The sequence below is a fragment of the Zingiber officinale genome, chromosome 9A, assembly GCF_018446385.1.
Source record: "Zingiber officinale cultivar Zhangliang chromosome 9A, Zo_v1.1, whole genome shotgun sequence".
In the NCBI taxonomy this organism is placed as follows: domain Eukaryota; kingdom Viridiplantae; phylum Streptophyta; class Magnoliopsida; order Zingiberales; family Zingiberaceae; genus Zingiber; species Zingiber officinale.
Genome location: NC_056002.1, coordinates 125,138,318 through 125,152,954, shown reverse-complemented (window position 1 = coordinate 125,152,954; position 14,637 = coordinate 125,138,318). Strand labels below are relative to the sequence as shown.

At 37.0% G+C, this 14,637-nt stretch overlaps 1 protein-coding gene and 1 pseudogene across 1 annotated transcript; one reads left to right on the top strand and one right to left on the bottom strand.

The window, feature by feature from the left end:
- Positions 1-389: 389 nt before the first annotated feature.
- On the bottom strand, positions 390-2,091 carry LOC122019988 (cyclin-A3-1-like). Its single transcript, XM_042577667.1, has 5 exons — positions 1,789-2,091; positions 1,466-1,698; positions 977-1,391; positions 757-891; positions 390-670 (listed from the first exon to the last, which is right to left on the bottom strand). The coding sequence occupies exons 1-5, from the start codon at positions 2,089-2,091 to the stop codon at positions 596-598; spliced, it is 1,161 nt and encodes a 386-aa protein (XP_042433601.1). The 3' UTR covers positions 390-595.
- A 370-nt stretch (positions 2,092-2,461) lies between these two features.
- Positions 2,462-12,008, top strand: LOC122019989 (annotated as a pseudogene).
- Positions 12,009-14,637: the final 2,629 nt, after the last annotated feature.

The following is a 14,637-nucleotide window of genomic DNA, read 5'->3' as shown; positions in this document are numbered from 1 at the left end:
GTTAAACTCATGCTGTTTCTTCTCAGAATAACAACCAGAAGTTGGGGACAAGTTGCCGGTACTGATCTCAGTTAACTATTGTTATCACAAACACAAGTTTCTCCGACAACTCATATATGATCTGGATGAGTTGAAATTTTTTTTTGCTATTCAAAACCTCCTGATGCTCTGATCAATGCTTATTGTCACCATATTCGTGTTGATCAATGCTTATTGTCACCACATTCTTGTTAAGCTTATTTTCTCTTGCTTTATTCACCTGTGCTCATCTTCTAACATTGATATAAATATCATTGAAAATTTACAATTTATATATAGAAGAGAATTAGGAACTAGTATGCACCAAGGTAAGAACTTGCAAGCATTACACTACACTGCGCATGTTCATCTGTTAAACGCTGAGATCAAGTGCGACCTCTGTTATCCATACAAAAGCATCTCTTAAAGTTAAAAAAACAAAGCTACAGTTATGTGATCTCTTCTCAAGATTAGTTGTTGGTGACAATCCAGAAAGGCCACAATCAATACATTAGCAAAATTTGTAGAGCTCCAAGTGTTGCAGCTCGACCAATAACAAGGAGCCGGCAATGGCGTGCTACAACTCCCTGGGCTCATCAAAATAGATTGCAGGTATCTCAGGAGGAGGAGCCAATGCAGATACGCATTTGAACTGGACAAAATAAAAGAGCACCATGTCAAAGACAGAAGCCGCATGGCTGGCTGAAGTTTCTCCTATCCGAGTATAGACAAACTTACCCTGTGATGTTGGTACTTATCTCTGATAGCCACCAAGTTGGGTGCTTTCTTCCTCAACTGCAGATCAAGCAGGGCTTGGATGCAATCCTTGAGATCGACCAATTTATATCCACTGCACTCTTTCAATTTCTTGTTCTGTAACATGAGCAAAAATGGTTAGCTTGAAACCAGAACTGAGACCGCCAGGCTACCTCATCTTAAGCTAGCTAGCGCAGCTTACCCAAGGTTGGCTTTTGGGATCGATGGTGTATCTGGAAACGAATACAGCAGCAGCAGCAACCACAGATGGCAAAAAGTGAAGGCAGCAGTAATCCAGCAAGCTTAGTTCAGCAAGATAACAGCACAAGAACTCTAATTGGAGAGGCGGGTACTGCAAGAAGTGGGACGAACATAAGCAACAAAGCCATTTTGGGAAAATCCAATTCAGGAGGGAGGAGTAAACACTCACTTTGTCATCTTCTTCACCAGCCTTGGCAAAGCGCCTCAAGAAGGTTTTGATGGTAGAACTGCCCAACTCGAACTTGAGGCAGTTGAGGACTTCGCTCTCCATTCTGACCACCTCTTGCTTGGTGTAGGTGTTATCGGTGATGTAGCAGAAATCTTCCACATTGGGTGGAGTTATCTCTTCGTATTTCCTGCTCAATCAACAGATCGATGAATTCCATGAAAAAGAAGCCTCACTTGATGGACAATGCGTGTCAGCACTCACGAGGCGATGAGCATGGAGGAGACGCCGAGGAGCTGCAATCTGTGCCGGTTTGTGGGATTGACGGAAAGGAATCGATCGATGTACGAGACGGCGAGGTAAATGGTATCGGATACCAGCTTATATTCCTCTGCCACTTCGACGAGCCAATCCACCAAAATCGCCCTCATGTTGGCCGTGACGTCCTTTTGAACCGTCTCCATGTAGTTCGCCACGAGCATCCTCTTCGTCCCAAGCTGCAAATCCAACGGAATCAGTATCAGTAATTCCCGATTTAGTTTAAAACCGCCTCCTTTGATTCAAGAGAAATCCAGTAGGAGGCTGACCTCCTTAGATCTGAGATACTGGTAGATATCAGGAGCGTAATCGGCGCAAAGCTGAGGGTCATGGACCTCAGGCCCCGGAGTAGTCTTCTTCTGTTCCTTCTTCCCAGGCTTCGGTATGGGCTTGGAAATGGGCGGAGTGGAGAGATCGGCTATGAGGTCGGTGACGGCATTGGAGGCAGGAGTGAGCTCGCCCAGAGCGACGCGCTTCTTCTTCTTGACTGGGCGATTCGAGGCAGGAGCGAGGGCGGTTCTCTTGGCGGCAGCCCGAGTAAGGCGAGGGGCGCAGTTCTCCTTTCCTGCCATGGACGATCGCACTCCCTCGCTCGCCCTTCTCCGACCTTGGCGATCGAGAGATGTGAATGGGGGGTTGTACTTGTACAGGAGAGGAGGCGGAGAGGGAAACGTAGTCCGCCATTTTTTGGGGAGCGGTTCGAAATCCAGAACCAGACGCGGGCGGCGGTGGGGATTTGGAGAAGGAATAGGAAAGTTGGCAATCAAACGGGCGATGCTCTTCCGATCGCGCCAGTGGCTGTCGGGAAATGGAGGGAACTGTTTGGCGCTTGCTCTCTCTTTCTCTCTCTTTTCAAAATTTCGAAGGCAAAAAAGGGAAAATATCGATCCATTGGATTTGGTTCGTTCGCGCGGTTCAGTTTGGTGGGTGGCAAACTGGTCCGCAGATGACGGTAAACCCTAAACCTGCGGCGCTCCCAGTCTCCTTTCAGCCTCGCTGCCAGTCGACGCCACCATGCAGGCGACAGCGTCGACCCAGCGTAACCATCTCTTCTCGCCGATCGCTTCCTCCGCGCTCTCCCTCTCCCACCCCTTTGTCAAACCTTCCACACTTCGGATTCGGAATCTGGCCACCGCCACCGTCTGCATGAGCCTAAGGGAGGACGGGCCCTCCGTGACGGTCGTGGGCGTCACTGGAGCCGTAGGCCAGGAGTTTCTCCGCGTCCTCTCCGACCTAGACTTCCCCTACCGGAGCATCCGACTCCTTGCCAGCCGCCGCTCCGCCGGGAAGCAGCTCACCTTCGAGGACCGGCGGTACGCCGTGGAGGAGCTCCGCCCCGAGAGCTTTGACGGGATTGACATTGTTCTCTTCAGCGCAGGTGGATCGATCAGCGAGGAGTTCGGGCCGGTGGCCGTCTAGCGCGGTTCTATCGTGGTGGATAATAGTTCCGCGTTTTGGATGGATCCTGAAGTGCCTCTTGTTATCCCGGAGGTGAACCCCGAGGCCATGGCCCATATAAAGATCAAAGGGAGGTCAGGGAAAGGGGCGCTCATTGCTAATCCAAATTGTTCGACCATCATCTGTCTCATGGCTGCTACGCCACTGCATCGCCATGCCAAGGTAACACATTTTCTCCAAGTCTTATGCTGATTTGAATTTTTGCTGCTTGCTCTGCACCCTCACGTGTTCTCTCTGATTCTCGACTTGAACAATTCATTTTTTTTCCTCATTACATTGTTGTTTCCGAGTTCTTTCTTCTCTTGTCTTACAATGTTTCTTTTCAATTAATAGTTTGTTAATTTGGATGTGGCTTTATCGACGAACAGCTGGGAAAAAAAATCTGTCAAAGGGTTTTACCTTTTTTTACAGAACAATATACAGTTTGGTGTGAGTGTTGCATTTTAGTTTGTGAAAATTTTCTATAATATTAAAAAGAGAAAACAGAAAACAGTTGACTGGAAAAAAACACATTTTGAATTTATTTTGTAGCTAGATTGAAGCATTCCTGCTCAAATTAGGCTTTCTGTTCAATTTGGGTGGATGCCATTACTTGTAGATGCTCTTTGAGAGACACTTTGCTGAATGATTAACATCTTTTCAGTACAGATATCTTTCATGATGATTTCCTGTTGTTGCCCGACTCAATTTTTGTTATTGAATGTTTGAGATCTCATATTTTTTGGCAAACAAAGTCATTTATTTAAGTTTAAATGGTCTTATATCTTGTCATTTATCATTATGAAGCACTGGATAGGAGGATTATATCCTGTTCTTTTTGTCGCAGGTCATTAGGGTATCTGCAATGATGGGTTTTGGGTTTTGTAAACCCAACTGCATTGCACGTCTCCTAAAAGTTGAGGATTCAAGAAGCCAGCATCCAAAATTGGATGCTGGCTTCATAGTGCTTTTAAGAATAAAAAAATTAATGGACATGGATCCCACTGTTAGTTGCCAAGCATATACTCATTTTTATTATTATTTTTTTGTTTTAAAAAAAACTTAATGAAATGAACAACGTTCATTTGGTAAAAATGAACGACAACGTTCATTTTGCAAAAATGAACAACAATGTTCATTTTGGCAACATCTATTTTTTTAGACAATAGTAAAAAAATGACTATTTGATATTTTTTTATTTTAACAATAACTTTTTTAGCTTATAAATAGAGAAGTATTTTTCATTTCTCTACTCACTATCTAAAACTTTCTCCACAATTTCTCTACCATGATGTTTTTATCTCCTTATTCTAAATGGCTGAAAGATTCAGTGGTTCATTCAACAATTTATTTGGTTCTCCAAATACAGAGGGAAATTCAAACTCTCAAAATTCTCAATCGCGTTCTCTTCCCAATCTTCATCCGTCTCAATTTGCTTATGCAACTCAATTTTCACAAAATACTCCTATTGGTTCGAATTTTGTTCCTCATGCTCCGTTTTTCATGTTTCCATCTGATTATGCTTCAATGGGTGGGCAGTTTATGATGCAACCTCCTTCTCAAGTATTTACTACTACATCTCTATCAGATATGCTGTTGAATGAATCTCGACAGGTGAGTCTGGGAGGATCTAGATCCGATAGAGAGCTCCCAACACCAATTTCAATGCTACGCTCTCAATTTCCACCACATTCGACGACACCTGGGATAGAAAATATTAACATCGAGGATGATGACAAAGAAATGATTGCCTCTCGTAATAGAGCTAAGGTGATGTGGTCAACCGCTGAGGAGAAGTGTCTTGCAAGAGCTTGGGGAACTATTACCAATGCCCCAAAAGTTGGTAATGCATAAAAGAATAAGCATTTTTGGCAACGTACCACCACGCACTATAATGATAATCGGCCTATGGGTACGACAGCAAGAGAATGAACATCAATAAAGTTACATTACTGTCGGATTATGCCTGATATTGGTAAGTTCTCAGGATGGTACAATAATTTCTTCAACAATTGGGCTAGTGGTGAAGGTGACGCTGATGTTTTAGCTGCTACACATGATATATGGAAAAAGGTACACAAGAATAAGGCTTTCAAGTATGAACACGTATGGAAGATTATAACAGTGCGAGAAATGGGCTCCCCAATCTCTTGGTCGTCATACTGACAAGAAGGCGAGGACTTCCGAATCAGGAGCACATACTTCTTCAACCAATCCAGATACTGATGGTGACTCTGAAATTTGCTCACGTCCAATAGGGCAACAGAAGGCGAAAAGAAAGAATAAAGCTAGAGTTACAGAAGATGAAGACTTCAGTGTGAAATGGGAACAAATGCAACAATATCAAAAGGAAAAATTAGCGCTCAAGGAACTCGAGCTAAAGCAAAAGAATTATGATATGATTATGAAAGATACGAGTGGAATGACAGAGACACAACTTCATTGGCATATGAAAATAGTTGAAGAAATTACAAAGAGACGTGACCTACAATAGATTTGTCATTTGTAGACATTTATGTTTTTTAATTTATGTTGGTCTTTGTCGTTTGTGGACGTTTATATTTTTTAAAATTTATGTTGTACTTTATAGTTCGTTGATTTGTAAGTTTTTTATTTATGTTGGTCATTATGAGTTTTTTAAAAAAAAAGTGTCTTTATTGTATTAACGATACAAATTAGCCATTATAAAATAGCCGTTGTAAAATATCCATTATAAAATAGTTGTTATAAAATAGCTATTATAAATTAGCCGTTGTAAAATAACCATTATAAAATAGCGATTATAAAATTGACGTTGTAAAATAGCCGTTATAAAGTAGTCATTGTAAAATAGTAGTTATAAACTAGCTATTACAAATTAGTTTATATATATCAATGTGGAAGTTATGATTCTCCATTCCATTGTATTTTTGATTTGAACCACTTAAAACTTCATTTATATTCGAAATGTCTGAAGATCTTCATCACTCTAGAGAAAATAATATCCGTGAATTTTGGAGAAATGAGATGTGGGAAGATGCAGAAGATGATGCTGATCGAATGATGATTACGCTACTTGAGCAGGAAGAGCAGAGATGTCAAGAAACTCGAAGTTCTCGAAGAGCTACAAATCGGAGATATGTGGACCGGGATCGTGAAGACGGGCATGTTCGCCTTGTCCAAGATTACTTCTCGGATGTTCCAACATTTCACGTTGAAGTCTTTCGACGACGATTTTGCATGCGAAGAGAGTTATTTGTTCGCATAGTCGATGCCTTGATAGATTATTCAGAGTAATTTCAGTGAAGGAGAGATGCAATTGGAAGGTAAGGTTTGTCACCACTTCAAAAATGCACGGCGGCTATTCGTCAATTGGCATATGCATCCCCCGCCGACTCTCTAGATGAGTATGTACAGATGGGTGGGAGAACTGCCCTTGATTGCTTGATCAATTTCTGTCGATGCATGATCGATGTGTTTAGGGCATGATACTTGCGAAGACCCAATGCTGCTGACACTCAACACTTGTTTCAAATGCATGAGCAGAGACACGATTTTCCTGGAATGTTGGGCAGCCTTGATTGCATGTATTGGGAGTGGAGGAATTGCCCCGTCGCTTGGAAAGACCAGTTTACTAGAGGCGATTATGGCGTCCCAATAATAATTCTTGAAGTTGTCGCATCTGCAGACTTGTGGATATGATATGCTTTTTTTTGGTGTCGCAGTGTCACGTAACGATATAAATGTTCTTAACAAATCATCGTTATTTAACACCGTCCTATAGGGAAATGCTCCGGATGTTAATTTCACAGTAAATGACACATCATATACATAAGGATACTATCTGATAGATGGTATATACTCGGAATGGGCTACGTTTGTGAAGAGCTTTCCGTGTCCCGAGGATCCCAAAAGGAAAAAATTCAAGGAGAGTCAGGAGGCTGCGAGAAAGGATGTGGAGCGAGCATTTGCAGTGCTCCAAGCTCGTTCGACAATAATTAGAGGTCTTGCGCGATCTTGGTACAAAAATGACTTAAAGGATATCATGTATACGTGCATTATTTTGCACAACATGATTATTGAGGATGAAGGAGATGCATTAGTCAATTGGTCAAATGAAGACTCTCCTCCACCGGCACGAATAGTCATGGGCTCTATTCAAGAATTCCGAGAGTACCTCCAGAATTATAGTAAGCTACATGATAGAGAAGTGCATCACCAGCTTCGAGCTGACTTAGTTGAACACGTCTGGACACGTTATGAATATAATTAGTGAGGAATAAGTTAATTATTAATTAATTCTGTTTTAATTATGTTATTTTTATTTTATGACCTCATTGTAATGATTTATTTGTTAATGTTGCAAATTATTAAATTTTCAATAATATTTTTATGAAATTATTTTGTTCGTAAATAAATTTAGTGAAAATAAAAAATTGAGTTAATTATTATATATTAATTATTAAATTAATAATTTATTAAAAATATTAAATAAAACTAATATATATTATTAATAAATTAATTAACATGTATATTATAAATATATATTTATGATAATATATAAATAAATATTAAATAAAATAGTAAATAGAAAATATAGATAATGATATGGTGGGTCCAATATAAAGTTGTTTGTTGGGTTTATAGTTGTAGGAAGAGGTTTATAAAAGTTGTAGATTTTTTATTTTTGATATGGCAGTGATGTGATATAGTAGGTCCCATGATAAAGTTGGATTTATAAGTTTAGGATTGCGGTTACTCTTAGGGCGTGTTTGGTTCGGAGTTATCGCTGATAATCTTAGTTGGCTATCAACGATAATTTTGTTTGGTTCCAGTAATTGTTGATTCCTGGTAATGCAACATTCCCGCCACATCAGTAATTAGGGAATAGAACCAGGAATCAGAAAACCTTGGAAACCTTAGGTTTTCTATGATTCCGGGGTTATCAATATTTTATTCTAAAATTACCCTTCGAAGAGCAGAGCAAGAGCATTATGAGGCATGTTGATTGCCACATCACTATCATCGGTGTATGCCTTCTCTCCCCTCCGAGCTCCTCGATGAGATCTTCTTCCGCCTCATCCTCTCGGAGTTTCTCGTGTCCGTTCATGATTTCTCTTGACGACTTCCGCAGCCTCTATGAGGGAAGCTCCGATCGCGGCAGCAGATGGCTCCTCATCTACAAGAAGAGGCCCCCTAGGGATTTCGTACTATGTGGATTCAATAACCGCTTCAGCCGAAGGTTCAAGATCCCTGTCGAGAGCACGACCGTCGCCCCAGGCGAGGACCTCTACTTCCTCGCTGCCTCCAGTGGCGTCTTCCTTTTTTGCCTCCAGAAGTTGTTGTGAGCTCGTCGCGAGCTCGTCACGATCAACATCGCCACATGCTTTGTGCGACAGATCTTGCCCATCCCCATAGGGTCGTGCAACACTACGTCGTGGAGGAGATCGGGCTGAAGTTGGTCGTCGATCCCTCCGGCGTCAATCACTTTCACTTCCTCTTCGTTCTTCGTGGAGATGGTGCACCGGCGGCTTGCGGAGGAAGTGGCGTTGCTGTAGGGAGAAGTTGTCGGCGTAAAAAAATTGGGGAGGAGCCCCAATTTTAATAAGGGAAAATAAAATATATTAAAATAATTAAAAATTTTAATCACATATATAAATATATATAAATTTAAAATATATATAATAAGTTAATTACATATCTAATTATATTTTAAAAATATATAAATTTATTTTAAATTTTAAAATTTATAAATCAATTTTATTTATTTATTATATATATTATCAACTTATTCATTATTATTATTATTATTATTATTTTAATTTATTCTACAAAATTAATCATATAATTAAACAAGGGGTAATATAGTAAATGTCAAGTTAGATTATTCCATTACCTAGTTGAACCAAAAAAGATTAAGATTATGTTTTATTCTCCCATAACCTTGGTTATGTGATTACTTGGTAATCACATAACCAAGGTTATGAGTAATCACATAACCAAGGTTATGTATGATAACTTGAACCAAACGCACCCTTAGGATGGTAGTCTGCACCTATCAAGCATCTAGGGGTGCAGGTGCTGCTGCCATTGAAGAGCTGGTCCAGCAGACTCATGAGGTTTTCTATTTGTTTAATTTTATGTAATCATCCTGCGAACTACCATTTTTATTATATTATATTTTTGTTTTTATCTGTAGGTCTTGGATGGCAAAGAGCCTACATGCAAAATCTTTAAGCAGCAGGTTACTTCATGTTGCCTTTAATTTGGGAAATGTGGTCAAAAGGTTGATTAGTGTCAGATTTTGATTCATATATGTTCATTTTTCTGCAGTATGCTTTTAATTTGTTCTCACACACAGCAGTTCTTTCTAATGGATATAATGAGGAGGAAATGAAACTAGTGAAGGAAACCCAAAAAATTTGGGTAAATGTTCGGTTGTTATACCTAACCACATTTTTTCAAACATTTTCTGCTTCTATATAAACTTGTTTGTTTCTTCTTATAAGCTTGTTTGGTAAATGCCAGAATGACAAGGATGTCAAAGTAACTGCAACTTGCATTCGAGTTCCTGTGATGCACGCACATGCAGAAAGTGTGAATCTCCAGTTTGAAAAGCCTCTCGACGAGGTTAGTTCAATAAACATCTGAAAGGAAAGACATCACCAAGTTCTGTGGTTCTTTGTCATGCTTTATAGAATATGATCGAGCTATAGAAATTTTTAGGCTGTGAAATAAACGTAAACCTATTAGTATCTTGAGATTTTTATGTTATCATTCTCTTTTGTTGTCAAACTATTCATTCTTTCTAGGTTTGCCTTCCAATAAAAATCCAACTTTTGAACAGTGTATTTTTATACTGGAATGCACCAGTATTACATATACTGTTATATTGGCATGTGTAATAGTTCTCACATTTTGGATCAATTAACCATGTTTACTGTGGGCTAACATGGACTGTTCCGTCTACCTTAGACATACTATGTCCTCATTATCAGATTGTTCAAAAGTAATCACTCTTACACATTTTTATTCCCTTTATTCTACTTCATGGATGGAGTTATCAATTCCATGACATGCACCTTGTCTAATTTATAGGTAAGAGACAAGGCTTTTTATGCTTTCTTATCTGTTGGCATGATTAGCTAATTGCTCCTCCTAGATTGTTTCCGATTCAACATGAAATTTAGCTCGGTTGTGATTAAAGAAAAAGGATAATCTTTCTGTTTCTTGTGATTTGGTGTAAGTGTATGCATTATTTGTAAGACCCCTGGCGGTGCAAGTGTTCTCATGCTGTTGATAACAGTTGGGATTGTCTGCTTTGTCCTCAATGATTCTACATGGTAGCTAGGACGAAGATTCTGCCTGTTTTTAGAAAAGCATCTACTGAAGAATACAGCGCTACTTCTGGCTATAAGTCATGTATCTTTGGGGTTCTCATTTGTCTGCTTTGTCCTCAGTGATTCTACATGGTAGCCGGGACAGATTCTACCTGTTTTTAGAAAAGCGCCTAGTAAAGAATGCAGCGCTACTTCTGTCTAAAAGTCATGTATCTTTGGGGCTCTCATTTTAAACACGCAGGAACTAGTAGTGCATATCATTGCTTATGTGCTTGTAATGGATTCCTGCCTCTTATATATATTCTTAAATTTTCTGCGTACAGGATACCACTAGGTACATTCTGGAGGGAGCTGCAGGCTTGGTAGTTGTAGACAACCGAGATTCCAATCATTTCCCTACACCTCTGGATGTTAGTTTCTCTCTTTCTGCAGCTATTACTAATATGTTAGGCATACAAAAACTAGTAACTACATTTCCTGTGTGCACTTGCTGTCTAAACATTTTGAATAAAAACTAATAAAAGAAGTTGGTTCTCACTTCTCATATACACATTGTTTCACAACATCTCCATTTTAATTAAATATTTGATATCATTTCCCTACACTTCTGGATGTTAGTTTCTCTCTTTCTACAGCTATTATGAATATGTTAGGCATAAAAAAACTAGTAACTACATTTCCTGTGTGCACTTCCCGTCTAAACATTTTGAATAAAAACTAATAAATGAAGTTGGTTCTGACTTCTCATATACACATTGTTTCACAGCATCTCCATTTTAATTAAATATTTGATATCATTTAATACTCTTCTGAAACATCCATGTTCCAGGTATCCAGCAAAGATGATGTTGCAGTGGGGCGCATATGACAGGATCTTTTGATAGATGGCAATCTTGGGTAATATGTAGCGTTACATTATCCTTTACTGCAATTAACCTTATTTACAATATGTACCATGTACTCATTCAAAATCACAACAGGTTGGAATTGTTTGTCTGTGGAGAACAGATTTGCAAGGGTGCGGCTCTAAATGCTATCCAGATTGCGGAGAAGTTATTGTAGAGGTGCCTGTTCATGTTGCTTAATCTTTAGGCATTTTCTTTGAGGCCACTTACTGGTGAGTTTTTTTGTTCATGCCAAGTTTTGCTGATTTGAAAATAAGCATTTTTTGGTTTGAATAATGAATGTCATTTATGGTTTTTATTATCTGACTCAAGCAGCATCAATTATCGATTGGTTTTCATTGAAGAATTCCAGAATCGAAATTGAAGTTGTGCTTTTGGCTTCTTAAGGATCGCTTTAAGGCAAAGCTTCATCTGCCCCGGGCTACTATGGTGAATTGGTAAAGCGCTTCCACAGTTAATTAGCCTATCAATTCGTAGCTACAGTGCATTTTAGTGGGAGGGCAACTTTGGAATGTTGGTTATGGAGTGATGAGTTGGTTTTATATTTGGATTTCTCTTGGTGGTTTGGCCAGTGAGAAATTTTTATGGAGCCCGATCAGTCATTTTCATTTCAGGATTAATCGATTCAAAGGGTTGAATACTTAGATTATTAAAAATAAAATAAAATAAAATTTAAGTCAAAACTTCTTGTTTCTCCAATTTTTTTTCATGAATTTTTTTTAGCAGCTATTCCTCTTCTGTTATGGCATTAGCACCTACTGCATTTGTTCGCTTGTAATGCACTTTGCCATTCTTGTTCTTATATAACACTTTCATGGCCATCATTCATTGCTTTTGTAGAATCTTGATATCACGTATTTTTATTATTAGTTTTTGAATCTTGTAGAATCTTGAACACCTACTGCATTATTCTAGGTATTTAGTTTTTGAATCCAAATAATTTTGAAGGTGATTGATTCGACTATATGGAAGTTTTCTATCTATCATTAAAATAAATTTAGGAAGTACATATGGATCTTGGCAGATGATTCAGTGTGATGAATGGTTCAAACAGTGTGAGAGTATGATATGTCCTATGAGAATTTTAAACTCGTTATATGGAGTCTGTCTTATGTTGGAGTATGATATGTCCTATGAGAATTTTAAACTCGTTATATGGAGTCTGTCTTATGTTGGAGTATGATATGTCCTATGAGAATTTTAAACTCGTTATATGGAGTCTGTCTTATGTTGGAGTATGATATGTCCTATGAGAATTTTAAACTCGTTATATGGAGTCTGTCTTATGTTTTAGCATCGTACCGTGCCTAAGGAGTCATGAGCCTTCTTGTTTTATGCTTATGTTTGTCATTTGCTGTTGGTCTCTGAATATTTCAACCTTTTATTGAAATAATCATTCAACCGAATTCATTTAAAAATTATATATATATATATATATATATATATATATATATATATATATATATATATATATATATATATATATAAAGTGTAGTTATTTCAACTAAATCGTTTTAATTAAATAATTAAATAAATATTTTTTATTTTTTATTAAAAAGTTTTAATTTTTTAAAAATGATTAATGTATTTGGTTTTTTTATCGAACTAATTAATTATTTTTTTATAGTTTCGGTTTGTTTTACTGTAATAGTAAAAATTGATTGATTTGTTTGGTTGAAAAAAAAATTCTATTTTAAATAGATCTTGATTAAAGGGTTTGAATTCAACTTGAAGATTATTAATCATTTGAGATAAACTAATTGATGTTGGTCAATTGTTACTCACTTGAAGAGAGTTCTAAAGGTAAGTTCTGGAAACTATGGTATAGTAGAAAGATATTAAATTGTCGATATCCATGATTTGATTAGATATGATGTATTCAAAAAAATTTTTATTACTGGATGTTAATTTTACTATTTGTAAGTATTTTTTGATTTATTCTATGGAAATTTTTTTTGGGATTAAATTGATTATCCCTAATTTAATGTTATATGGTTCAATAGTTTTTTTAAGTCAGGTCTCACCCTGCTAACGATAAATGCTACAATAGTAACTTTTTTAAGTCAGGATTCTATAGAGTTTGGAATGATATAAAATCAGATTTTATATATTCGTCTAGTTCTTTTGATTATATTCATGCTCTCAAATATTAATTTGATACACTATAATAAGAACAATAACTTTTTTAACATAAATATGTTCAAAAAATCTAATTTGTATTAAAAAATTATTATTTTTAATATATTGTGTAAAATTGATATTTGAGAGTATAAATATAATCAGAATAACTAGACGAGCACATATGATCAGGTTCCATGTCATTCTAAACTCTCTAGGCTTATTAATTGATTTTGATCAAAATCGATTAAAATAGGTTTATAGATCTAGAGTCCCCGGAATAACATAAAACAAGATCTTTAATTTTTTTTTAACTCAAATCAAATTTTTTAATCGATTGATACAGTGTAGTAAACTATTATAGTTATCTTTGTAATCTTAAATAATAATTTAATCAATTGCTACACTATAACAATTAATTAAAATATTTTTTTAAATAATTAAAAATATAATTAATTAAAATATTTTTAAAAAAATAATTAAAAATATAATTCGTACTTAAAAATCATTATTCTATTATGTCAAATTAATTTTTTGAGAGTATTGATATAATTAAGAAAATCAAGCGAACACAAAAGATTTGATTCCATATCATTTAAAGTTCTCTAGATACATTATGTCGATTTTGGTTGAGCTTTTGTCAAAATGAGCTAATGAAAATTTGAAATTAAATGATATGAAATCAAGTCTTCTATATTTGTTTAAATTTTTTTAATTATATTTATGTCTAAAAATCAATTTAATCAAATATATTGAAAGTAATATATTTTTTTAATAAGAATAGGATCTTTAAAAATAAAATATGTATAATTAAAAAACAAATCCCAATAGATTGTTATAGGTAAAATAGTTATAAATTACGTAATTTAATCATTCTAGAAGTTGAAATAAAATAATAATCTCGTACTTTAAACTAGATAAATATTTTAAAAATTAATTTTTAAGCACGAATAAATTGTGTTTTAATATAGCGACGGCGAGTCATGCAGCATGGATTTGCCGACGATGCTGATCAAGACCTCGGCACATGGAATGATCAATGACCCGATGGAGACGTGACGAGCGCCCGGCTCAGTTTCATCGAACCTCCTCGCTCCCTCAGCCGCCTTTCCGCCATTGGATCGGGCACCGGACGGCGACGTCTCCGGCGCATTCCTGTTGGCATGCCAGCCACGTGAGCTTGCGGTGAGCTCACCTTCAAAGCTCAGGCATTCCTGTTGTCGCTTTTGCTTTCTGATTTATTTTTTTATATTGGTCCCTGTTTCGTTTTCTACTCTTTTATTTATTTATTTATTTTAGCCCTGACTTTTCCTTTATTCCACCGTCACGTCCTGTTCCC